This window comes from Bidens hawaiensis, unplaced genomic scaffold, assembly GCF_021521415.1.
Source record: "Bidens hawaiensis isolate Kalapana, Puna unplaced genomic scaffold, B.hawaiensis_p1.1 tig00021044_1, whole genome shotgun sequence".
Taxonomy (NCBI): domain Eukaryota; kingdom Viridiplantae; phylum Streptophyta; class Magnoliopsida; order Asterales; family Asteraceae; genus Bidens; species Bidens hawaiensis.
In genome coordinates this window covers 414,547-441,986 of record NW_027493259.1, presented here as the reverse complement: position 1 = coordinate 441,986, position 27,440 = coordinate 414,547, and the positions used below count along the sequence as shown (strand labels likewise).

Sequence of the window (27,440 nt, the reverse complement as noted above, 5' to 3'; positions counted from 1 at the left end):
CGTTGGGAGGGCAGAATTCTCGCGTAAGAATTTCCTTGAATTCCTCCCATGTCATGCTAGAAGCAGCTTCTGCGCCACGCGCATGAGCTACTCCATTCCACCATGTAAGCGCTCTAGATTCCAGGACACTGGAAGCATACAGGGTTCGTCTGTCTGAGGGGCATTGGGTGTGGAGGAAAGTGTTTTCTATCTTCTCAAGCCACTGGAGCATCACGGTGGCTCCTTCAAGACCTGTGAACTTTGGAGGGTTTCCCGCGTTAAAGGACTTAATGTTATAACTGGAGGTATTGGTATTGTTTTGGCTCAAGGCTTGGGCTATCGCGGCGGCCATTTCCTGGGAACGTTGCTGTCTACGCATGCGCGAGGCTTCTCTTCTCTGAAATCGGCGAGATAGCGGAGGCATTCTATAAAAGTTTTAATTTTGGTTAATGTCTTAGCGCAAAGTATAATCTCATAAAGCTTGGTTTCGCAGGGTTAGATACTATCAAAGTTAAAGTAGATTAAATGACTTTAAATGCAGACTTAATAAAGGTAACAAATTCGAATCAAGAATCGACAATTCATGTATCACCATGACTTTCCGAATTCCCAATTTAAAATATACGAGCAAACGAGTATTGGAGATTGACGATTCATGTATCACCATGACTTTTCAATCTTCAACATAAAATATACAAGAAAATGAGTATTGGAGAGTGACAATTCATGTATCACCATGACTTTTCAAGTCTCCAACCTCAGAACATAATCGTAAATGGGAATTGAAAATCAACTTATTCATGTATCACCATGACTTTTCGGATTTTCAAACCCAACAAACGAATATGTAAGAAAAATCAATAAAAATCGAAATTCAACAAAAATCGAAATATCGCGAAATAAAACATAAAATCATATACTGCGCAAGCGCGAGCATATTCATAAATAACGAGTAATTAACAATAAGCGCGCAAACATGAGATTTCTCTCATGCGCGAGAAGGGACTCCTAGGTATTCTAGGTCGTTACGTCTAACCACCTATCCTAAAGTCAACGAGCTCTGATACCAATCTGTAACACCCCGACCAAAGGCGGATTATACATCGGGGCGCCACATATTGTTTCATTACTCGTGACACTATTGGGTGTCAATATTTAATAAATACATTCATTCGCGCAGGCGCAGGGTAAACACAAATAATATAAATCAACATAAATCAATATATTATAAGGCAAAATATTCGAACAACAATAACTTGTCTTGATACATTTTAATCTAGGTCCAAAATAAAGAAAACTTCCTACGTGTCCACAAGCTCCAAAACAGCTACTGCAAACCTGAACATGTGTTAAAATAAACGTCAAACACTTGCGTGTTGGTGAGAAATCAAGTTTAATACAACACATAGATAACAATAAATCTGCGCGCAACATGTGTATGTCTGGTTTTCAACAAGGGTGTAATCTGATCGGGACCAACTCTAAGATTCATAAGACTGCCAGTGCTCACAATTGAGCTCACAAACAAGACAAACTGTGCATGTGTATACAAAAGAGAAAATCATAAACGATAGTTCTCCCGTGTTCATCTAATGGTACCATGAAAACTGCGGAATAGACCGACAAGACGGTTAATGATCCACACATACAAATAAACAGCCAAGTCTACGTCCTCAACACATGGGATACTGCGCGACTAAAGTTCATAAACAAGTTTAAGACTCTAAGTTTGTATGAACACATGAACATCCCAAAACATTAAAAGCAAAAAGGGGATTAGGTACGAGATTACTCACTTGATAAACGATGCAGTGTAAGATAAAGCAAGAACCAACTTTAAACAAGCACAAGTTAACCTATAAATAAGATTATTGTTTTAACGATCTGTTTTAAGTCTTGATTATAAGTTAGCATAATTAATAAGTAAATTATTATATATATATATTACCGGAAAAGCAGGGCAGAACAGGGAGGAAGACGGAGGCAGAGAGGGAGGCGGCAGAGAGCAAGGAAAACAGGAGAGATTAAGTGTTTGTGTGTGTAATGTTAGGAAAAATAATACTATTATTTATAGAGAAACCCTAGGGAACACAATCCCTAGAAAAGGAGAAAAGATCTCAAAAAGTAAAAGATTCCAAAAGCAAAAGATATGGAAAGATATGGCAGCTGCAGGGGGCAAGATAAAGCTGTCAGGGAACAGTAAAAAGGCATGGGCGGTTCAGAAAAAGGTACTGGTCAAGCATGGCAAAAGCAGATCTCAAAAGATAATGTCAGTCACTTTACCTGCCAACCAATGGGGTTGGTGCGCATGCTGCGCCGAAAGTAACTTTTCAGACATAAAGCAGATTAGGTCAACAGCACAAAAGATAAGACAACACAAAAACAAACGGCTAGATTCAACAGAAGAAACTCAAAGGGTTTAGCGCGAGAAGGCTAAGGCGCGAAGGCAGACACAGAAGGTCAAGAGAGCGCGAGCGCGAAGGCAGACAGAAACAACCTTAACGCGTCGCGGAAAGAACTACATTCCTAAGCGCGCCGCGGGAAGAATCACATTTCTTAGCGCGCCGCGGGAGGAACTAGAATTCCTAGCGCGCCGCGGGAAGAACTATAATTCTTAGCGCGCTGCGAGAAGAGTTCGTCTCGCGTATCGCTGAAACAGGTGGTCTACACGCAGGATTCCTTGTAAGGGGTCTGGCACGTGGAGCTGCGCAGACAACCTTAGGCGGGAAGGAACAAAGGACAAGCAAGGAGTTAGAAGAAAAAGAGGGAAACAAGGCGTAAGGGCGGGACGGCGACAAGAGGGAAAAGAAGGCGGAAAGAGAGAAGGAGAGGGACGGCGGAAAGAAAGAGAGAGAGAAAGAGGCGGGAAGGAAAATATATTATTATTATTAAAAGTAAAATATAAGTATAGATAAATATTAAATCATAAAAGAAAGAGATCGGGTCAGAGAAACGGGTACCTGGGTCGGGTCGGATCAGGGCAGATGTCACAGCGTCCATCATACCACGGGCTGTGGTTTCTTTCATGACGTTAAACGCCACATCTTCCGACAACGAAAATGTAATACAAGCCCTAGCTTTCTTGTCTAACTTCTTCCAATCTGCTTCTGACAACTTTTCTGGTTTTTCATCCTCAAACACTACATCCAAGTCTTTCTGACAAAGTAGTGCCTCAATCTGCATCTTCCACCAACCAAACTTCTGTCCGTCAAACTTCTGTATCGAAACCTTTCCGTCTTCTGCCATAACAATGACTAAAACGAAAAACTGGATAAAAACAGAGACAGACACAACAATGGCACGAGCCTGAACTTAACGACTGTTCAACTGAACTCTGTTAAACAATCAACCTATTTAACGTGCAGCGGAATAACGAACTGTAAATCAGAAACCGAAACTTTAAACTGAAACGATAAACCTGACAAACGCGGTTGGCACTGGTTCTCTGCTTCTTTATCGCTTCTTCTGATGAAACAAAGTTCTTCAAAAAATAAGATCTGATTCAACTGTAATTGTTATTGGCTCGTACTTTGCAACTACGATCTTGACCCAAATTTATTTATAGGCTAAACTACCCAGAATTTGGCCCACACAAACTTAATCAAAATGGGCCTACTACCCTTGTATTCACGATCCGATTAGAAAGCAACCAAAAAAGAAAACTAATTTAGTTTTCCTAATAGAAGTTGAATACCAAAAATTAGTTGGGCCTTCTGACCTGACCACGCCCCTCAAAAATATGTGGTCCAAACAAAAATAAAATTAAGTCTCCAACAAAAAGGGAAGACACCACGTTCACACACTTCTTCTTCTTCTTCTTGTGACAACGGAATAGATGCAACGATATAATTGCTTTCCAAAAACATAACCCAATACTCCAAACGTCGACGGCTCGGTAGAACAACCGTAGTCAATGTTCAATTTTCTTACCTGCGGCGGCTTGTCCTCGTGGCGCTACCGCGGCAACGAGAAATAACGGCGGAACCCTAGCGACTGCTAGCAGTGACGCGGCGGCGTAAGAAACGGTTCAACGTGTTCTTCGTGTGATCCGAACCTAAGCTCTGATACCACTTGTTAGGATTAAACGCACACACGAAACTGAACACGACACGAAAGCAATAAACGAACACGAGGATTTAACGTGGTTCGGTCTAAACTGACCTACGTCCACGGGTGGCAACTAGGTATATCTTTATTGAGTGACCAATATTACAAGTACATAATGTTGTTTATATAGAGACTGAACTAGGGTTAGTAAATTATTATGCAAGAAATCTAAACCGGGCCGGGCTTGGGCCCGACCGCCCACACCCGTCTCCTCTTTTGACTTCATATAATACACCGGGCCAACAAGGCCTACGAACCCAACAGATGTTGTGGTTGTCGGGGAGCGTTTTTTTTGTAATTAACTCTACCATGCAACAAAGAAACCTACAGAAGATAATAATACCACAAATATTATACAGAAATATCATAATAGGGTATAACTTCACCACCGTTATATTTATGACTCTTTTACATATATTATTAATTAGAACAAGCGTAGATGGGGACCACATGAAAAAGATTGGACCTTTCTAACTCCTAAGATGTCTAGTAATGTGATCAACATGAAGCTGCAATTGAAGAGGGGGGTTGCCGCCAACATTCAGTCCAGACACTAAGACGACATAACTGCCCTCACCTGCTAAATAAACAAAAAACAAACTTTATACAAAAGATATATGGATTTTAGGTTCTTTTTTTTTATCCAAAATTGATTAAGTGGTTAATGACTAATATTTAAAATTATCTATTTGTTCAAATGATACCTAATTTATTTGGTGGATCCATCTGTGCTAGCAAGCCAGTTTCAAGAATATCTTCAACTAAAAAAACACCTCCACCAGTTTCCTTTTCATGTGAAGCAACATCATTGCCTTTGAACACTAACATACAAATACAGTTTCAACAATTCAAGTATTAAATACACATCATGTGCTTCTTCATTAGTAATACACTATTTTGATATAGACATGTTACATATACATAAAATTATGTACATAAATTGACCACAAAATTTTTGTATTATGAAGTTTAGCCACGACGTTTTTATTTTTTAATTTTAATTGTGAATTACTGCCAAATTGTGTGTTGAATTCCACTGGTTGTTATTATCCATTATTATCAGTTAGTTTAGATATTCATTATAATGAAAGCAATCAAAACTTTATTTTACCAAGTATTTTCCTTACGGAAGCCAAGTTGTTAGTAACTCCGGTGGCGGTAGTTGTGAACTACGCATATGGCTTTGATAGTATGAGCAGTATCTGCAGCAACTTTTGATGCTAGAACATCCAAGTCAGCACCCCAACCCCACTCGCTTTCCACCACGTCAACATTGGATCCGAGGCGTTTTTGTTGATCTACCCAAAGCAAACTGAATTGACCGATGATAAACGACACAATTGGGTCTCCAGGAGACAAAGTGTTTGTTAGTGCACTTTCCCATGCACCAGTACCTGTACAGAGTTAACTACAACATTTGAACTTCACTTTGAATGAAACTAATGATAGACATGATGAGCCAATAGGCTTGTAAATGAGCTAAAGTTGCTAAACGTTTAGTGAACCATTCATGAACAAAACTTTTAGTCATTTAGTTAAACGAACGAACATGAACAAATGTCTCGCTCATTCATTTATGTTCATTACTTAATGTTTGTTTGAGTTCATTTGCTTACGTCAATATACTTATTTGATTTTTTAAGATCATTTTGTAAACATGAAATTACGTTAAACCAAAAGAAAACCCGTTTTAAACCGTACAAAAGACACATGCATTAGTTGGCCAAATCTTGCCTAACTGGTTCCTTTTCCAGACATAGTTTGCACACTCTCGTTTACAAAGTCAATCATCCTACAAAACCAAAATCATGTGGTTTTGAGCAGCAATAAGATTTCATATTTACATTATTGTACACAATAAGATCCAAGTTTCGAACAAAAAGTTGACCAAAAAAGATAACAAGATATGGTTACAATTAATATATTATTCTACCTCAAAGCATGGTTCAATGTATCGGCAAGAATAAGAAGGTTTTTAGTGGCATTGTGTGCCAAACCCTACACAAACATGAAAGCAAACATAGGCAATTACTATTTTTACATCATCGAAAACATAATGAAATATGAAAGCCCTAATAAATTAATAAAACCACACCAAACTGAGAAACTTATAGAAGGTGAGATATTATAATTGAGATTGACCTGCGGGCAGTTGAACGTTGCGATGTCAAATTTGTAGACCTTCTTTCTTATCCACTGCTTATAACTTGAACAGACAAATCCCATCCAGATCAATTACCACCTGAAACTAGTCCAAATTTTTGTATTAGTACAGCTTAGCTTTAGAAGTTGCATGCGCTCGCCGATGGTGGTGCCTACAAGAGAAATAGAAAATCTTTCCGTCGAACCTTGAGACCAGCAGAGCAAAGAAGACAATACAGGTGAGAAATAGGGTTCTGTTTGATGGGGGGTTCAATAATGATGGCGTTCGTTTGGTTACAAAGGCAATTGAAGAGCAATTATTAAAAGGAGTTATTTGAAGGAAACGTCGCCTGAGGATTGAAGAGAATAATAAATATAATAGCGTCTTAAGATAGAGAAGAAGATGGAAGATGAGATGTTGCCTATCTCTATTATAATGTAGTATAGATACAGAGTAGCAAAAGCTGATAATGAGTGTTATTCACATATGAAAAGATTTTTAACAAACAATAACATAAATGAAGTTTGATATACGAGTAAAAGTAGACACATGACTATGGTGGATTCATGTATCTCACTTATGCATTTTGTTCAAACATGACTATATAAATATAACACACTACTTCTCGGTTTTCTATAAAATAAAAAATTACTATACTGAAGAAGATTATAAGTTAACAACATATAATACATTAATGAAATTATTCTTAAATCGAGACAGAAAAAAAAAATCCCCTTGCCCAATGCCACTATATATTTATAGGTTGTGCGAAAATTTTTGCGTCCTAAATTGCTTCTCACCCTTTGCATACACTTTCTGTTTCTATTTTCAGAAACTACTTCCCTCTATTCCTATGGGATAGAGGTAAGGCTGTCTACATCTTACCCTCCTCAGACCCTACCATAGCATTGCTATTGATGGGATATACTGAGTACGATGATGATGATGATGATGATGATGATGACTTCCCTCTATAAGTTATCTCATCAACCTCCCATCTTTCCTAATTTGCCTCAAGAAATTAAAAACATTGTTGTTATTTTATCCCATCACCCTTTTGCTCCTTGTAATTTGTTGCTACACATTTTCTCTCCAACTTTCCTTCCTTGGTCCTGAATTGTTCATCATCTCCTCCCCCCTCTCTTGCATTCTCCCCGTGTAAGATCGAGGTAAAACAAAAAAGGTAGGAGAGAGACAGGAAGGAAAGACGGTCAACTGGTTTGATTGGAGATGACCGAAAGAGCAACAGGCAAGGCGCATTCGTGGTTGTGGGCTAGTCACATTCGAACCAAGCAGTCAAAATGGCTCGAACAAAACCTACAAGGTTAACTAGCTAGACTTTCCTTTTCTCTTCATGTTTAATAATTGTTGGAGCTTAGATTTTGAAAATGACTATATGATACTGAATGACTAGAATATATATATAGTTGTATTTTATATAAACTAGTATATTGATAATTTAAATGTTTTAAGAAATTTATAAAATATCAAAGCTCATAAACGAGTCTAAATTTTCAACACAAAATTAAATTTTATGGATTTTCTTTGTCTAACAAGTTCGGGTTAGTTTCAAATAGAACCCTGAACCTGTTTAGTCAAAAGTGTCATGTACAGGTCAACCAACCGGGTTTACCAATTGACCCATTTAACCATAGATAAAATGTTATTGTTTTAGATGCATTTGTGTTTTTGTTACAAAAATGCAATTTTAAAGCACTAACATGAAAAAGAAATAAAAACAAAAAAGTCAGATTAATCATGTCGTGTTCATATCAGCAGTCATGCTCATATCAAGTCACGTTTGAGTTCATATATATTATGGAGTACATGATTTTCTTGTTAATGTGGGATTCGTGTTGGACCACCCGCCAACATATTAACACGACTCATTTAACACTTTTTATGATCATAAGATAACAATTTGCTAATGCATATATGTGTAACATAATTTCAAACTTGTAATGCAAGATGCTTTTGTTTGATTATATGTAGATATGGAATACAAGGTCGAGCATGTTCTGAACCTGATTCAAAATGATGGTGATTCATTTGCTAGAAGAGCAGAAATGTATTATAAACATCGGCCAGAGGTCATAGGCTTCGTGGAAGAAACCGCCCGCTCTTATCGATCTTTAGCCGAACGGTTTGATAAATTGTCAACTGAGTTGCAAAAGGCCAACACAACCATCGCTTCAATCTGTCCGGAAAAGGTTACTTATAAAGATGACGACGACTACTCGGTTGGTCCTTTAAAATTATCTAAAAAACCCTCTCAAAAAGCCCCCAAAAAAGCCACCGAAATTCCCAAAGCCCCTAAACCTCCTGCCAAGGGTGCCCTTAGCAATACATCAAAGACAACAAGTAAAACTAATCCATTGGATTCCACAAAGGATGATCAGTTGAAGTCTTGTGAAGAGACCATAAAGATGTTGCAGGATAAACAAGAGAAGATGAGCCAGGAAGCTAAACTTGAACAACAAAAATTTGAAGAGGCTAAATCGAAACTTGAATCCCTCAAACACAAATTAAACCTAAACGAAGACGAAACCAATGTAGACAAGCCAAATGATTCATGTGTAACCGAGACCATTGATAAGCTCGTGAATAAGATGCTAACCTTAGAGACATCGGTTATATCACAAACTACACTTAGCGACATGATGAAAAAAGACAACGATGACTTGCAAACACGAATTCAAATCTTGGAAGCCGAAAAGGCTGCCTTGATGGACATGAAAACCGTTGATAACAAGGTTGAAACGAAAGCAGGAAAGATAGTTATGTGGCTAGAGATGTTGTTGAATGGCTTCGAGAACAAAGATGATATTCTTCTGGAACAGTATGTAGCAATATTGAAAAGCTATAAGGATACCAAGAACAAACTAACTGAACAAAAGAAACGAAACCGAGGAACTCTTTCGTTGATGAATTTCGCCATTGTTGAAAGGGATAATACCATCCAACAGCTGGTACAAAAGCTGAAAGTTTTGCAAGAAAGTTTAGGTGAAGATAAGGTGGACATTCCTACAATTAACTTTGATCATGAACCACAAGTTGTGTCTCCAAATGAGGAAAAATTAAGAAAGAGTATTGATTCAATACTCGATCAAAATAATGATCTGTGGCTAAGACTCAGCACAACGTTTCGTCAAATACATAGGTTCAAGAAACAAGTTAAAGATTTGCAGGAAGAGATTAAAAAAGTTGAAGCCAAGGGACTAGCAGGTACGTATTGTTAATCAACTATATATGAAAAATATAATGAGCATAGTTACAAAGGAACGTGTCGTATTTTCTAATTATAATATAGATAATTACAATAACACTAACCAATATACTTTATGTAATGGAATAATGTAAACTTCGGAAGATATTATGTAGGATTAATCAATTATGTATCTGATAAACAAAGTGGATTAATCAAAGCAATAACACAGTCACAAAGAATGAAGAAAATGGATTGAGAACTAATCTTTTTTTTTGTTTATTCAATGTAAACGGAATAATAGAAAATTACAGATACATGGAAAATAAATAGGAAACTAAGCTGAATAATAGGACCACTCCTCCCACTTCTATCTACCTACTGACTAAGTAAAACTTGACCAAGCAAAGTAACAAACTTCAACATGCTTTGAAAATAGAAACAATTAAAATAAAACTAAATAATTAAAAAAAAACACTCCAAATGCACGTGCTGAATTTTGAACCATAAAGTGAAGTTGTGTAATTTAACAGTATCAGATCATATCTCATAATTACGGTTGAGATATTAAACCCTAACTAATGTATTATATCTGATGGCAGGGAAATCTAGAACATCTGTGTTTACCACAAATGAGCTATTATCAGATATCAAGCCGATGTACAAACATCTTCAAGAGACAAACACTAGACTTACAGGTTGGCTACAACAAAGCATAATGCTCAACGATGAACTTGAGATGATTAACTTGCGTTTGTGCAACATCCAGGAAGAAATAATACAGGAAAAGGTCAAGTTGAGCACACATCAGGCTGCAAAGTTCAAAGGTGAAATATTGAACATGAAACAAGAAAACAACAAAGTCAATGAAGAGCTTGAAGCAGGTTTAGATCATGCCATTGCACTAAAACATGAAATAGAGCAGACTCTAGAAAGACTAGAAGCGGAATTTGGTCTTTCTACCAATCAGAAGAAGCCACGTAAGGGAAAGTCATCGAGGCGACCACTAAGCTTGAGGTCATTGCTTTTTGGTGGTAAATCGAAGAAGCAAAAGTTCTCCTTTTTTTCATGCTTAGGCGGCCATCAAAAGAGAACTCGGTCAATGTAAGACGGGGGTATGTAAGTCTGTCTACGGGTTGTTCATAAATAAAGACATGGTTCACAATAGAAGTGTTATGTCACTTGTGTTCATAATCATCTGAAGAGCATGACCACCTTAACAATGCCAAAATAAACAGAATCTATGATCCGATTATTAATTCGTGCCCAACCTTTTTAGGAAACTAAAGAGGATTCTAAAATTTGATTATTTTTCGTAAAAGAAAAGAAACGTTTTATTTTTGCTTAGGACATAGCATGTGAGAATCTGATTACACAATTTTTGTATTCAATTTCTAAAAACTCAAAATCACGCAATTCTAGCATATGTTTGAGAGCTTAGAGAGTTGTGATCTGAGAGATAGAAACGAAATTTAATTTAACGTAGTCAAGCCCCAAAAATTTCTTCTAACATCCATCACGTTATCCATGTTAATAACCTTAACCTATATCAACACTTCACACTTACAACATTAGGTTATAGAAATGAAAGATAACATTTGATCAAACATCATTAGACAGTTTAACAAAACAGGATACTTTAACTTGAAGACAGCTTGTATGACGATGCCCCGTTCTGAACAGTTGATCTTCCTTCTTGTCCTTACGTATGCAGCTTCATATTGAAGCGATTACAACATCAAAGTTGGTATTAAACAGAATTACTTAAATAACTCTACTCTACACTAACTAATTATTTATTAAAAGTTCAAAACCAATAGTATATTCGTAATTTTATTAAACATCACATTGTATTATTAAAATTACGAAAATAGTTGACAACGTCAATTGTAAAAAGAAACTTAATTAATGTAAGGTAACTTGATAACATATGCATTTGTTTTTCATTTATTTCTACAGTTCTATTCACAACTTAATTTTGAAAATTTACACACTATTAGAAAAAGAGATGTTTTTATATAACAGAATTATAGGAAATTTGTTGAAAAAATTCAGCCTCTAACAATTTTCTAACAAAAAAGTTGTTGAAAAAACACATGATTGAAAATCTTTTTCAATCGTTTTCCAAAAACTTCTCTTACAAAATTGCTAAAAAAACATTTGGTTGTAAACTTCCTACAACTTTCCTACAAAAACTATTCACAATGTTTGAGCTTATTTTTTTGTTGGAAATCTGTTGAAACTACTTGTTGTATGAAATTTGTAGGAAGTTTTTCTGAGAAACCGACTTGTTTTCTAGTAGTGACATAGATACGTATATAAAAGGAGATACTTTGCAACAACATACTCGTAATTTTGTAAGTTATAAAAGAAAAAAATAATATGCTTATTTTTTATTCTAATATTATTATAAAAAAAAGCTACGAAAATGAATAAAGTAATATAAAAAGCACTATTAAAAGAATTTATATACAACCTATACATATTGACAGAAAATATGAATTCATGTATCTTATATTCAATCATAGAATACTATGTATAATATACATATGGATAGAAAGGGTCATACTCTCACAAAATCATGATCGAAGTGCAAGAAAAAGCAGTGTGTACGCCTGTACGGTATGTCCGATCGTGTGTTTATTTAAATAAAAATAATTTTTATAAATTATACTATATATACCCGATACTTGTTCTTATGATCTTATCCTGTCCATATTGATAAGAGAGTGTGATTTAATGTATCTTATTTAATCATAGAATACAATATATGCATATGGATAGAAAGGGTGAATCACAACACATACAACAACTTGTTTTTTTTCTTTTTTGTTTTGTTTTTTTAATAGCATTTGGAATTATCTCTTATATCCGAATGAGTCTTTCTGAGAAAGGATGTCAACTGTTCATATTGATTTTGACGCTCTAGATCTAACCCATCCACGAATACCATCAAAGAGAAAACTCAGAAGCACCACCTTAAGTCAGTTGAGTTTTAAATCTAAGACCTCAAAAATCCCAAACTTTACTATTACTCTTGAGGGCCATTAAATCAAAAGGTCAACTCTAATAACCGGGTAGAAAACAACATGTTAGGTAGACTCAAGTAATTGACGCGTCACAATAAATACATTCACCATTTTGTTAGAATACTTGGATCCACTTGGATATATTATTAGTATTATTTCATTGACTTACCACCTATAAGTAAATTTCAACGCAAACATGAAAAACCCAAAAAGCTAGGCACCCATCCTAGACCTCTCTTGTATTACTTCTAATTAAAATTGTCCTAGCTTCTCACGGTGGGTAATGTCGACGACGGTCTTTGTTGTGTTGGTATTACTATTCTTGTTGACGGAGACTGCGATTTCACAGTCGAACACCAGCACTAGTGATCCGGACATTCCCAATCACTGCGGTGGTAGTTTGCCTAGGTCAAATTTTATCATGAATCGCAACTCTACCTTAGATGAACTCCGAATGCAATTATTGCGCAAAAGAGTACTTTATGCTAGAGCACAGAACTCAAGTGGTGGGGACCCGGTTTTCGCACAAGCCCAGTGCCGGAACTACCTAACCGTAGATCAATGTGTTGATTGTATTGATGAAGCGTCTTTAACCTTGTAAAATGTGTGGTTGGTGACGGCGCTCATGTGTTTCTTGATGACTGCAGCGCCAGGTAACATTTTGCATGAGGGTATCAATCTATTTATCTGGAAACATCATGAACTTTATGTCATATTTCATAGTCACGTACTCAGCGTTAGATTTTCTTCATCCGTTAAACTTTCATAAACATCGTTAGACATGCATGCAGTATATATTCATCTTGCTTCATCTATGCATGTTTATCAGGTTTTTTTAAAACGACGACTTTTCTTGTATTTAAGCTATTTCTAAATCAATTATAGCTAACTGATTAAAATATATATAAATTATATAAACACTTTTAAGTAATTAATGCAAAATTAATTTTAAGAAAATAAAATTAATGAAAAAAATATGAAACTAATGTAAAAATTAATAGTTTACAAATTCCTGATAAAAACTAATCCAAGGCATGTTTAATTAATTAATGTACACCTCGTCACCTCCCATATATAGAATAGACTCAATAATACTAATATTCACAATATTCAATCTATCTATAATAATATATATAAACGAAAACATCAAAATCTTACAGTGTCGCGATGTGGTCCGCTCCCCCTTTTTTTGGAGTCACCAGATTTGCTTGATTTTTAAATGGAGGCTTTTCATACATTTGGCCCAAATTTATGGGTATGGGTCTTACCAAACTCAGATATTCCTTAAACGGGTTATAACATCTCATTAAATTAAAAATTATTCTCACCAAATTATTGATGTAAAAATCCTATAAAATAGGATATACTAAAAATTATATCTTATTTATTTTAAAAAAAGATATATATATATTATTTAAATTAAAAAACCAATTGTATAGTAAAAAAAATTAACGGGTCTAAAAAAATAAACGGTTCTTGGGTCTCATCAAAGCCATATAGCTTTTAAACCGGGTTATAACATCTCATTTATTTGTGAAACAATTTATCATCAAACCATAAGTATATTATTAACTTTCATACAATAAAAAAAATATAAATTCAAAAAATAAATAAATATTAAAACAAACAATATAAAACAATCCCCGTAATACGGGGATAAAAACTAGTAATACTAATATTCACAATATAATAATCACTGAATGCATTACTAGAGAAGGAGTAATTTTTTTACGACGGATTTCTTAGGAGGTCTTTTAGAAGAAACCAACTTTTAAAGGTTGCATGAGAAAAACACGCTTGAAAATCTTTTTAAACCTTTTTTAATAATTTTTCTTACAAATGTTGCAAGCTTCCTATGACTTTTTTCTGATTTGCTACAACATTCCCACAAAGTTGTCTCAACAAATTTCCAACGAATAATATTTCTTTTTCTTTCCTACAATAAGGTTTTATATATATTACAATTTACAACGAAAATATTCCAATAAAAAATAAATTTAAACAAAAAGTATCTGAAAAATGCAGAAAGAATTAAAATATGTAGAAAAAAAACTGAAATATACATAAACAAATCTAAAATATGTAGTAAAAAAAATCTAATATAATCCTGCTTTACAAATTAAACACCTTACAATAACTTAGAGTAAGTTATGATGCTTGAAACCCCAATACGATAACATAAACTATGATTAAGTACTTAGACTATTAAATTTTCTCATAATATCTTCTAGTTGTTTTTACATTCGATGTTTTCTTTCTTCACGCACGACCCACTCACGTTGCTCCATTTCTACACAATCAACCTGCTTGCATTCCAGCTGTTGCAATAGTATTTACAACTCTTGTCGTGACACCCATTCTTGTTCCAATTTGGTTTAAACATCTTGGACCTAATTAAAACATATATCTTTTGTCATGACACCCATTCTCTTTCATATCATTAGCAATAAACAAAAACAAAAAAACAAAAAACAATTTACATATGATTTTGTCATGAGTAGATATTTTTTCTTGAACTCCTTGGTAACGTAGGTATCAACAAAAACAAAACATAATGCAACTTTTTCCTACATAAATAAGTAAAAAAACCCTTTAATTATAGGGTTATAACAATATAATAATCTTACCAAGAAAGAAAATTGAAGTACTAAAATTTAAACATATAATTAACTTATCAAATTGATATGCCGCTCATAAAATCCCATAGACCCGATTGTATGGCGGGGCCGGTGAATAACTTTCTGCCTTGTCTTGCGGTTGTTTTTCTTAATTTTAGACTTTGTCATTGAGGGGAGTATAAGGCAATAACTTTTAAAGATAAAACAATAATGTATCAACTCGCCTACGTTACACATATGTGGCCATGTGTAAAGAGAGACAACAACATGTGAATAATTGCAAATTATCTCGAAATTCTCTTCATCATCCTCAATAGCATGACCCGCCATCTTGACTTTCCCTTTAAATTGTCTTCTCCATTCACTCATAATGTTTCTATAACAACCCTTTGGTACGTTAATGAACCCTTCATATATGTTTTTGTCATCTTGTGGATCCCATCTCCACATGGTCTACAAGAATAAAAAGTAAATAAAAAAGAACAAAATATGTGTGTCATCTTAAACATAATAGCCAAAAAGGTGCAATTTATAATTTGCTATTATTATTAAATTAATATTAGGGCAAATATTATAAAAAACCAACATAGTTTCTGTTTTTTTTTTCTCACAAAAGTCTCTTCACAGTTTAAATTTGAACAATATATAAAATGACACAACTTATAAATTTAGATTAAATGTAAATTTACCTTTTAATAAAGTACATTAACACTTTACAATAAAACTTTCAAATATGAAGATCGTTAAGTTGAACAAATTAGCATGGTTATTCTCCTAGACCACGACAAGCAAAAACGTATTGAGAACAAGTACACAAATTAGAAGAAATAAGCAGGTGATTGTGAAGACTGAGATGCAAACTTAAAGTAGATGCCGAAGCATATAATATATGACTAATCAATGTTAACGTTATGTAAAATAAAGTATGTAAAAAGTTTTTAAATATAATTTAATCTTACGGTCCGGTTTTTTTACAGTTTGAAAGCTTTGAAATTAATCATAAACCAAACCATTTATTACGCTTTGAAAATTTTGAAACCGACCGATTTAAAATTGCTAAAAATTAAAAACCTAAAATTAAAAAGAAAATTTATAAAATCCTTTTTTCTATCCACACTCTCTCTCTCAGGTCTCAACTCTCCCCCAAGTCAAAACATAATTGACCGTGACTTAACAATAATTTATCATGGTTGACCCAATGCCACGTCTCAATTTGCTTTATTTTAAAAGGTGTGATAATCTTGTTTCTATTTTACTTTAGTTTTTGTTCAGTTCAACGAATTTACGACTGATCTATTTGTATTTTTTTTCAGATGCTACGTAATTTGCTACCAACTTATTTTTCTAAATTTTATTAAGCTAACTGTGAACGCCTTATTGCAGCTTAATTTTTTTTTTCTCTAGTTGCATGCAAATGTTCAAATCAACTTGTTCTTTAAGGTTGCTGCCAATTTGCAACTGACTAATTTTTTATTTCACTTTTTAATTATTATAAAAGTAGGGTAACGTTATTCAACAAAGTGGAACAAAAGTGAGAAAATTGAGAAGGATTTGTAGCCACATAAAAAACCCTCACAAAAATATAAATAAATCATAGCTCAATATTTAATAAAAAACCGAAAAAAGTAAAAATACAAGGATGTTTTCACCGTCTTTCTCGTTCTAAAAAAAAGACACAATGGTGAGTGAAAAAGATCATCGTGTATTTTTGTTTACCATTGTGTTTTGTGTTTATTTTTGTCATTGATTGTGTATTATTTCCTTGGCATTGTGTCTTTTTTTATATAGTGTTATATTACTCAACATGATGTTATATTTTGTTCGGCATTGTGTTATATTTTGCGATCTATTGTGTCTTTTTTTAGTCATAATTGTGTCTTTTGTTCATTTTCGTCATTGTTTCTTTGATCTCGGTATTGTGTCTTTTCTTCAATTTTTTTTGAACCAGAATGATGACGGAAACCTTTTAATTTTTTAATCTTTTAATTTTTTAATTTTTCGTTTTTTATTTATATTCCGAATTATGATTTTTATTAATTTTTATGAATTTATTATTAAGAGATTTTTTGTATGGTTATAAATCCTTCTCACATTTCTCATTTTAGACTTGCGCCATGTTTTTTAAAATTTGCAAATATCTTTAATTATATTTGTGTTCTTGCTCTTCATAAATGTTATGGATGAATTTGCGACGAACATATATTTGTTGTCTAAAATTGACGAATTTGCAATCGAATTATTTTCATTTTACTATTTAAAAGTCTAGAGCAGATTTGCAACCGACTTATTTATATTTCAATTGGAACCGGCTACTGATTTATTTTTGTTATAATTTTAATCTTTTTTCAAAAGGTGGCGACTGAATTTGAGACAGTCTTATTTTTATTATATTTTATTTAAGTTTGCAATTTAAACTGCAGTGTGTTTACATTCGTTATTTTACTCTTGCTACTACTTTTTTTTGTCGCAAATGTTAGCTGCTTTTGCTACAATTTTAGTATCATGTCTAATGCTTAGTGAACAGGTATTAAGAATGGTGATAGCAATAAGATAACCAATGTAAGAAAGTAAAACAATTATATATGAATCTAAACAATATAAAACACAATAAGCTATCCAAGACACTACAACAAATTTTGTCTAATATGTCGATCCTTTAGCGACGACACGTGTAATTGCGACTTGCAAACACATAAAATGAAGTGTGGATGGTTTTTAGTTCTTTCTAAATACATTTTTAGAAGCGTTGAAGAAATAAATCTGATCAAATCTTTTATGCCCTTTTCTCTTAAGGTACGAAACGTTTGCGGACTTCTATAATAACCCAAACGTGGGCGAGGACCCTGGAGCTGGTTCTGGCTTTTCGATTTGTGGCAATTTGTCAACGTCTCAAGCATCATCATCAAAGTATACACAAACTGTAGATAACTTTTTATCAGATGTTAGGGATGCTACTCCAAAAACAGCTGATTTATATGTAGCAAGCACGAGACGAATTGCAAATGAAAATGCAACCGTGTATGCTATTGCACAGTGTGCTGAAGGTATAAGCAAAACCATTTGCCAAGCCTGCATGAATACAGCATACACCAAGTTAATAGAATGCCTTCCAAATACCGAAGGAAGGTATTTCGACAATGCATGTTTTGCAAAGTATTCGGAGTCTCCAATGTTTAATGATAACCAGACAATAGATATCACAAATGTCCTAAAAGGTGAGATCACTTCATCATTAATTAATGTGTTGTGATTCTATTGAAATTATTGATTAGTTTTGAGTTTATAACTTCGATATGATAGCCGATCATTCAAGCAAGGTACCTATAATTGCCGGAGCCATTGGTGGTTTAGTTCTCGTATTCCTTGTCTTTGTTTTGTGCTTGATTCGATTACGAAAGAACTCCAAGAAGACTGAACAAGGTGATTGCATATATACTTTTGTTAGGTATTACGTGTACGCGGCTGACCCGAAAGGAGTCGGATAGGGTGACAGAAATCAATACAATACAACGGCTCGGGCCTTAAAAACTTAACGGTATTTCTAATTGATTTCTAAAACGAATATAACGTGCAGCGGAAACAACAAGAAGTAAAACTAGACTTAAATTAGATAACCTGGACTTACTGTTCAATCCTGATCGAACAAACCCACAGATGCAAACTGTCTGGCAACGTTCTTGACTTTTGATTCAAGAAAAACAATTGATTAAATAATACTATAATCTAATGATGATTGACTTCATCACATGTGCAGACTCAATTGCAAACTTTCAAATCAATATTATATTGATTATATGGTGGCGGCAGTAGGTTCACCACAAACATACACTCTTCCAAACAAAAGACTATAATATGCTTTGGTGGCAGTAGGTATACGAACACTTACAAGAAACAAATATAATAATGTTGTTGATGGCGGCAGAAAGTTCTCATCCGTCACGAACACAGATTGCAAATCAATAATTAAACGTAAAGCAGTAAAGATAAGAACACGGGATTTACGTGGTTCGGTCACGGTGTGTAACCTACGTCCACGGGCAACGAACAGGGTCTCTTCTTTTATTGAGGTGCTCAAGAAATTACAAGATACAACATTGTTTATATAGGGAGGCTAACTAGGGTTTATTTCTTCCTCCATAAGTTACAAGAAATAATATAAAACGGGCCACTAAAGTTGAGTGGGTGGCCAGCCCATTCAACCATTCTAGTCTTCAACTGCCCAACCCAAGACGGGCCGGGGCTACACCCGTATTAAACCCAACAATCTCCCACTTGGAGCCTCGGAACGTCTTCACTTGCTCCACCTGTAAACACACCAGTACCTGTAATCTTTTGTCTTCAATATAAACCATGTCTTCTACCTGTTCGTCGCCACCTTCTCAACACTATTCCTGGAGACCAACTGAAGCTACACATAGCTTCAGTTTGTCCAAGGTCACAACCTTGGTAAACATATCCGCCGGATTCCTGTCTCCCCTAATGTTGTCCAACCGAATAGTCCCATCACTGACTAAACCCCGAATGTAATGATAACGCATATGAATGTGCTTTGTTTTACCATGATACACAGGATTCTTGGCTAATTTCACAGCACTTTCATTATCGCAGTACAATGGATAATCTGTTTGTTCCCTGCCTAACTCCTTTAAGAAAGTCCTCAACCAAACAAGCTCTTTACTCGCTTCAGCAGCTGCCATATACTCAGCTTCTGTGGTTGAGAGTGCCACACTCTTTTGCAGTCTAGACTTCCAACAGATTGCAGTATCCCCCATAGTGAACACATATCCCGTAGTACTCTTATAAGTCTCCTTACATCCGCCCAAGTCAGCATCTGAAAACCCTTTAAGAATTGCATTCTTGCCTTTAAAGCATAACGCCATCTTTGAAGTTCCCTTTAGGTACCTAAGCAGCCACTTCACTGTTTCCCAATGTGCTTTCCCTGGATTTGACATGAACCTACTAATAACTCCCACTGCGTGAGCGATATCAGGTCTCGTGCATACCATTGCATACATAAGACTACCCACTGCAGATGCATAAGGAATCTTTGCCATCTCTGCCTTTTCTCCATCAGTACAAGGAGACTGATCCTTAGAAAGTTTAATATGACTACCCATAGGTGTACTTCGAGTAGCGGTTTTCTCATCGCTCATGTTAAACTTCTCTAAAATCTTCCATATGTATTTCTCCTGAGATAAAGTTAAAGAACTGTCCTTCTTGTTTCTGGTGATGCTCATGCCAAGAATTTGCTTGGCTGGGCCTAAATCTTTCATTTCAAATTCTTCAGACATATGTCGCTTCAACTTACTAATCTCTGACATATCTGAACCGGCAATCAACATATCATCTACATACAACAGTAGAATGATATAAGAACTTGCGAATTTCTTGAGATAACAACAGTGGTCCATCTCACATCTTTTATATCCATTCCTGCCCATAAAATCATGAAACTTGATATACCACTGCCTGGGCGCCTGCTTCAACCCATAAAGACTCTTCTTTAACTTGCACACCATGCTTTCTTTACCAACTGTTTGAAACCCCTCTGGCTGTGCCATGTAGATATCCTCCTCAAGGTCACCATGCAGAAAAGCTGTCTTCACATCCAACTGCTCCAGATGTAAGTTTTCTGCAGCCACAATACTAAGCACCAGTCTGATTGTAGTCATTTTTACCACAGGGGAAAATATCTCATTATAATCAACCCCATGCTTTTGTTGGAACCCTTTCACTACCAATCGTGCTTTGTATCTCTTTGTATCATCACTTTCATCCTTGATCCTGAATACCCATCGGTTCTGAAGAGCTTTCTTCCCGGCCGGAAGCTTTGTAAGAACCCAAGTCTCGTTCTTGTTAAGTGAATCCATCTCTTCTCTCATCGCGTTCTCCCACTGAGACGAGTCTTTCAAGCTCATTACTTCAGAGTAACACTGTGGTTCACCATTCTCTGTCAGTAGAAGGTAATTAACAGAAGGAGAATATCTCTTAGGAGCTCTAATGGTTCTGGAAGATCTCCTAACCTCTAGCTGAGGTGTAATCATTTCTTGTTCTAGTGGAGACTGTTCAGTATTAGGCTCTGAACTCCCACTGTCAGAGAAATCCTCAAATTCATCTGCATTTTCTTCCAAAACCTCTTCTGATGTTTCTGAGCTCTGACTATCAACCTTCTCACTTGAATCTTCAAACTCTACATGTTCTTTATCAACTTCTTGTGTGAAAGACTTTCTATCTTTGTAAAGTCTTGCTTCATTAAAAACCGGATCACGAGCCCGACATACCTTTCTGGCCTCTGGATCCCAAAGCCTATACCCATCTTTGCGTCTCCATAGCCTATAAAAGTACACTTCTTCGCCTTAGGGTCAAGCTTGTCCCTCTTAGTATCTTTTATCCCAATGTAAGCATCACAACCGAACACTTTAAGATGTTTGAATTTAACCTCTTTTCCACTCCATACTTCCTCTGGAAGTCTGAATCCAAGAGGAACTGACGGTCCTCTATTTATAAGATATGCAGCTGTGTTGACTGCATCTGCCCAGAAGGTCTTTGGAAGCCCTGCATTTAACCTCATTGCCCTAGCTCTTTCATTCAGTGTCCTATTAATTCTTTCGGCTACTCCATTCTGCTGTGGCGTACCGGGAACGGTATTAATTATCTTTATACCCCTCTCAGCACAGTAATTAACGAATTCCTTGCTGATGTACTCCCCACCATTGTCAGACTTTAAACACTTCACTTTCAGATTCGTTTCCATCTCCACGGCTGCCCTCCATTTCTTAAAAATCTCAAATACCTCGAACTTGTTTTTGAGAAAATAGACCCATAGCTTCTGTGTAGCGTCATCAATGAAAGTAACGTAGTAGTTGGAGCCTCCTAATGATGATACTGGTGTTGGTCCATACATATCAGTATGAACGAGCTCAAGTTTCTTTGCTTTAAGTGTTTTTCCTGATTTTATGAAGGTGACCCGTTTCTTCTTGCCAAGCACACAAGGTTCACAGAACCCTGTATCAAGTTCCACCTTTTTCAAATCAGGGAATTTTCCTTTCTCTGCCAGTATCTTCAAACCTTTCTCACTCATGTGGCCGAGTCGTTGATGCCACAAACATGATGGACTCGGTCCACTAGCCACTGAATTCACCTCTCCCGCTGAGATTTCTGCCATGTACAACGTACCCTTTTTCTTCCCGCGAGCAATTACCAAGTTACCTTTTATGACCTTCCATTGCCCTCCTCTGAAAGTAACACTATAACCTTCAACATCAAGCTGCCCAATAGAAATCAGCATCTTCCTTAACCCAGGAATTATTCTGACATCTTTCAGAGTCCATGTAGTTCCTAAAGAAGTCTTCAAGTCGATATCCCCCATCCCGGTAATATCTAGAGCCTCATTATTCGCCAAACGGACTTTACCAAAGTTTCCTGTTCTAACATTCATTAGGCTCTTTGTGCTAAACGTGGCATGGAAAGACGCACCAGAGTCCATGATCCAAGCAACTGTGTTCTCAACACAACAGACTAGGGCTTCATCATCTGAAACTTCATCTGTAGCAGCATTTACTTCCTTTTTCTGTTGAGGTGCTGGAGGGTTGGTACATTGACTTCTGAAATGCCCATTCTCCTGGCAATTCCAGCAGGTAATATCTTTTCTTGGTCTAGACTTGCTTCTTTTCTTAGATTTTGATCTACCCCTGTTGCCTCCTTTGTTCTTGCTTCTCCCTCTACCTTCAGCACTTAGCAAAGTGCTTGATGATTCTCCATTATTCCTCCTTCTAGAATCTTCATTCAAAATCAGGTCACGAACTTTGTTGAAAGTCAAGGCATCCGAACCAACTGAACTGATGACTGCAGTGATTGTTCCTGACCAGCTGTCAGGTAATGAAGACAAAAGTAGGCAAGCTTGCAATTCATCATCAATCTTGAACTTCACCGATGATAAACGTCTCAGGTGAGAATTGAAGGTGTATATGTGTTCGGTAACAGAACCTCCCTCTTTCATGCGTGTGTTTACCAACTCCCGGATTAGGAACACCTTATTTGCAGATGATGGCTTCTCATACATGTTTGACAACGCCTCCATGATTCCACGCGCTGTGGTTTCGTCTAAGATGTTGTACGCCACGTTCATAGACAAGGCAAGCCTAATTGTTGACTTCGCCTTCTTGTCAATAGCTTTCCACTCATCTATAATCTTTTCTGGCGGTTCCTCCAAAGCCACATCTAGATCTTTCTGTATTAGCAAATCCGTGATTTGCATCTTCCACCATCCAAAGTTTTGTCCATCGAACTTCTCGTTTTTCGTTTTACCCTCATCAGCCATAATACCGGAGATCAAAGAGTGAGAGCCAACACTGGCTCTGATACCACTTGTTAGGTATTACGTGTACGCGGCTGACCCGAAAGGAGTCGGATAGGGTGACAGAAATCAATACAATACAACGGCTCGGGCCTTAAGAACTTAACGGTATTTCTAATTGATTTCTAAAACGAATATAACGTGCAGCGGAAACAACAAGAAGTAAAACTAGACTTAAATTAGATAACCTGGACTTACTGTTCAATCCTGATCGAACAAACCCACAGATGCAAACTGTCCGGCAACGTTCTTGACTTTTGATTCAAGAAAAACAATTGATTAAATAATACTATAATCTAATGATGATTGACTTCATCACATGTGCAGACTCAATTGCAAACTTTCAAATCAATATTATATTGATTATATGGTGGCGGCAGTAGGTTCACCACAAACATACACTCTTCCAAACAAAAGACTATAATATGCTTTGGTGGCAGTAGGTATACGAACACTTACAAGAAACAAATATAATAATGTTGTTGATGGCGGCAGAAAGTTCTCATCCGTCACGAACACAGATTGCAAATCAATAATTAAACGTAAAGCAGTAAAGATAAGAACACGGGATTTACGTGGTTCGGTCACAGTGTGTAACCTACGTCCACGGGCAACGAACAGGGTCTCTTCTTTTATTGAGGTGCTCAAGAAATTACAAGATACAACATTGTTTATATAGGGAGGCTAACTAGGGTTTATTTCTTCCTCCATAAGTTACAAGAAATAATATAAAACGGGCCACTAAAGTTGAGTGGGTGGCCAGCCCATTCAACCCTTCTAGTCTTCAACTGCCCAACCCAAGACGGGCCGGGGCTACACGTATTAAACCCAACAACTTTCGTATGAGATACTTTTCGTTTATTCCTCCGTAATATTGATAACATATATTCATATATGGACCATGTTTTGAATGCAGAGGATTTACAAGGGACACTACATTACAATTATAAAGATCTGCAGTTGGCGACCAATAATTTCAGCGAAGAAAATATTATATAGGGAAAGGAGGTTTTGGTGAAGTGTTCAAGGTGATATATTAGAACAAGTATTTGAATGCTGAAATTTACGACGACGCTTATGATAACTTTTATTGAAATTAAGTACAAAATTCATAAATGAAGACATTGTTTATATCATAATTATATCTTTAAAGAAGATTGTTCTTTAATGAATTGGTCTTGGATGGTTTAATAGGCAATCATTGATGATAAGAATGTTGTGGCAGTGAAGAAACTTCAAGCACAACATGTTAGAGCAAAGGATGAATTTGAGAATGAAGTTAGGCTTATTAGTAACATTCGTCATAGAAATCTTCTTTGTCTCCTTGGATGGTCGAGTGAAGGATCCAATCTATTCCTAGTCCTGGAATACATGGCGAATGGAAGCCTTGATCGTTTCTTATGGGGTAAGTTGGAGTTTCAAATAATTACATGTAATTGTTCAGTTGAAATCTTTATTTTGAAAGTGTTTGTATGATAGCAAATATGCTCCTAATGCAGGTGCAAAAAGGGGGGCTCTCGACTGGAACCAACGATATGAAATAATATTAGGGATAGCTAAAGGACTCGCTCATCTTCATAGTGAATTCCATGTAAAAATCATTCATAGAGATATCAAATCAAGCAACATTCTCCTTAGTGATGACTTCAAAGCTAAAATAGCAGATTTTGGGTTAGCAAGGTTTCTATCAGAAGACGAATCTCATGTTAACACCAAGTTTGCTGGGACATTGTAAGTAATTAAACTAACCATACTGCATGTTATACTTCATTAGATTTGTTTTATTTGTAGTTAAGCTCTAATAAATTTATTGTATATAATATAATGTAATGTAATGGCAGGGGATACGCAGCACCAGAATACGCAGTTTATGGTGCTTTGTCAGACAAGGTTGATACTTACAGCTTTGGTATCGTGATACTTGAAATCATTAGCGGCCGAAGGTCTACCGATACAAACACTGATAGGTCCATGGAGTACCTCTTAGAACATGTGAGACGCCAACTTTATAACCATTTCAACTTTTATTTGTTATTTTTTATAGAAAACTAAGATATCAAGTTAAGAAACGGTACACAATTATATGCAAAGGTAGTTAGGGAAAAAGACAGAAAGACGCATGCCTCCCGTGTTGAAATATATCGATCATTTAATAAAGCACAATATATAATGTGCCATAGGATCAGCCATATCACATCTCCAAGTCATAATTCAATATTCATACACACATGACGACAATATTGTTAATAAATTAAACAAACGTAAATAACATAATGTCTATGTGGTCAATCACGCTAGGGTGGGACAAGATAATTTTAAAGTGGATAAGCATGTTCAGGCACACGAATGAGTCTATATCTAACACAGAGTATAAATGATAAGAACCTTTTTTAATATATATTAGCAAACCAGATTAAAAACTAGGTATTACACGGGTTGAATAAAAATAATAACTGGTTAGTAATGAAATTTAAAATTATAATACGATATTTTGATATAAATTATATACGATTAAAATTACATATAAGTTATTATATATTCAAGTTACCATATTTAAAGGGTGAGGTAAGTGACGTGGGAAAATGAATTTTCAACTCACAAACTTTGTGACTCGTTATGCAACCAATTTGCTTATTTATTAGTTATAGATAACAAATACATCAACTACCTTTTGTATCGAAATTCTAAAATTGGAGAATATAGTCAAATCTAAAAATTCAAAACTAATAACTAGTTACTCAAATTTCCGTAGTCGTTTAGAAATCTTAATAGAATTTGCTATGCATCTGTGACCAGGCATGGAAGCTGTATGAGGAGAAAATACATACGAAGGTTATAGACAAAACATTGGACTTGAATCAGTATCAACAAGAACATGTTATGAAGATCATTGAGATTGCCTTGTTGTGCACCCAATCGCCAGCTTCGAATAGGCCAACCATGTCCGAAGTTGTTTTGATGCTTCAGGAAGAGCGGTCATTGGGAACAAGACAGTTAACAAGGCCTACTTTTATACACAATCAAGATAGGAGGATTCATATAGCTTCTTCAAAGCAATATATTGGTGTCCCTAATGTCTAGCACACATGCTGGCTAGAACTTGTCAATATTGATGATTTTGAGATTTTAATGTTGTTTAAAATAAAAGTAATGAACCAAAAACAAGGGTGCCTATTGTTATTTTTTGGGTGTATGAAACGTAAATCGCCAATTTAATGTCACTTATTTGCATTGCCGTCTATATAGAAAACTAGGTTATTGACCCGTGGGCGTCACGGGTGAAAAAATATAAACTTTTTAACATGAATCGGTAATATAAAACGGGAAAACATAAGTTCATACATACATGTCGAGACGATAAAGATAATACACAATGGTTAATAACGTGGGTAATAAAATAAAAACTTTACTAAAGATAACTTCAAAAGCAAAATAAACTGCATTTTACAATCATTCTATAGATTAAAAATAACAATTTCATATATTACTAAAGAGTTCCTTATAAACAACATTTGTAGTTTTGTTTGTCACTTTTCCTTCCTTATCTAATATAAGCATTTTAACACCGTCTCTACTCTTCACTCGTGATAAAGCAACATATAGTTGACCATGCGTAAACACCGGTGCTCGTAGGTATATGCCAACTCTTGCGAGTGATTGGCCTTGACTTTTGTTAATGGTCATTGCAAAACAAACCGAAACAGGAAACTGTCGTTGTTTTAATTTGAATGGCAGTTTCTTATCTACAGGAGTTAGACCACTACGAGTTATATAAGTGCGAAACCCAATATTGGTACCTGAAATTACCTTGACTTCGATAAAACGCCTCCCCAAACTAATAACTTGTAATCTGGTCCCATTGCATAAGCCGTTCTTCTGATCAATATTCCTTAGTAACATTATTGGCACACCAACTTTTATAACCAATCTATGATTAGGCATACCAGAAATCTTTAAACCATTTAGAAAATCCAGTGAGTGTAATACTGCATTGAAACCAGGA

At 35.6% G+C, this 27,440-nt stretch overlaps 1 protein-coding gene and 1 pseudogene across 2 annotated transcripts; both read left to right on the top strand.

Annotated features, from left to right (window-relative positions):
* Positions 1-7,198: 7,198 nt before the first annotated feature.
* LOC143562642 (kinase-interacting protein 1-like) lies at positions 7,199-10,542 on the top strand. Its single transcript, XM_077050390.1, has 3 exons — positions 7,199-7,553; positions 8,222-9,454; positions 10,037-10,542. The coding sequence occupies exons 1-3, from the start codon at positions 7,460-7,462 to the stop codon at positions 10,540-10,542; spliced, it is 1,833 nt and encodes a 610-aa protein (XP_076906505.1). The 5' UTR covers positions 7,199-7,459.
* Positions 10,543-12,746: 2,204 nt separating this feature from the next.
* On the top strand, positions 12,747-26,566 carry LOC143562641 (cysteine-rich receptor-like protein kinase 2; annotated as a pseudogene). The gene is made up of 8 exons (XR_013140527.1): positions 12,747-13,116; positions 17,875-18,296; positions 18,382-18,507; positions 24,354-24,465; positions 24,632-24,842; positions 24,937-25,168; positions 25,279-25,429; positions 26,234-26,566. The product of XR_013140527.1 is annotated as a cysteine-rich receptor-like protein kinase 2 (transcript).
* Positions 26,567-27,440: the final 874 nt, after the last annotated feature.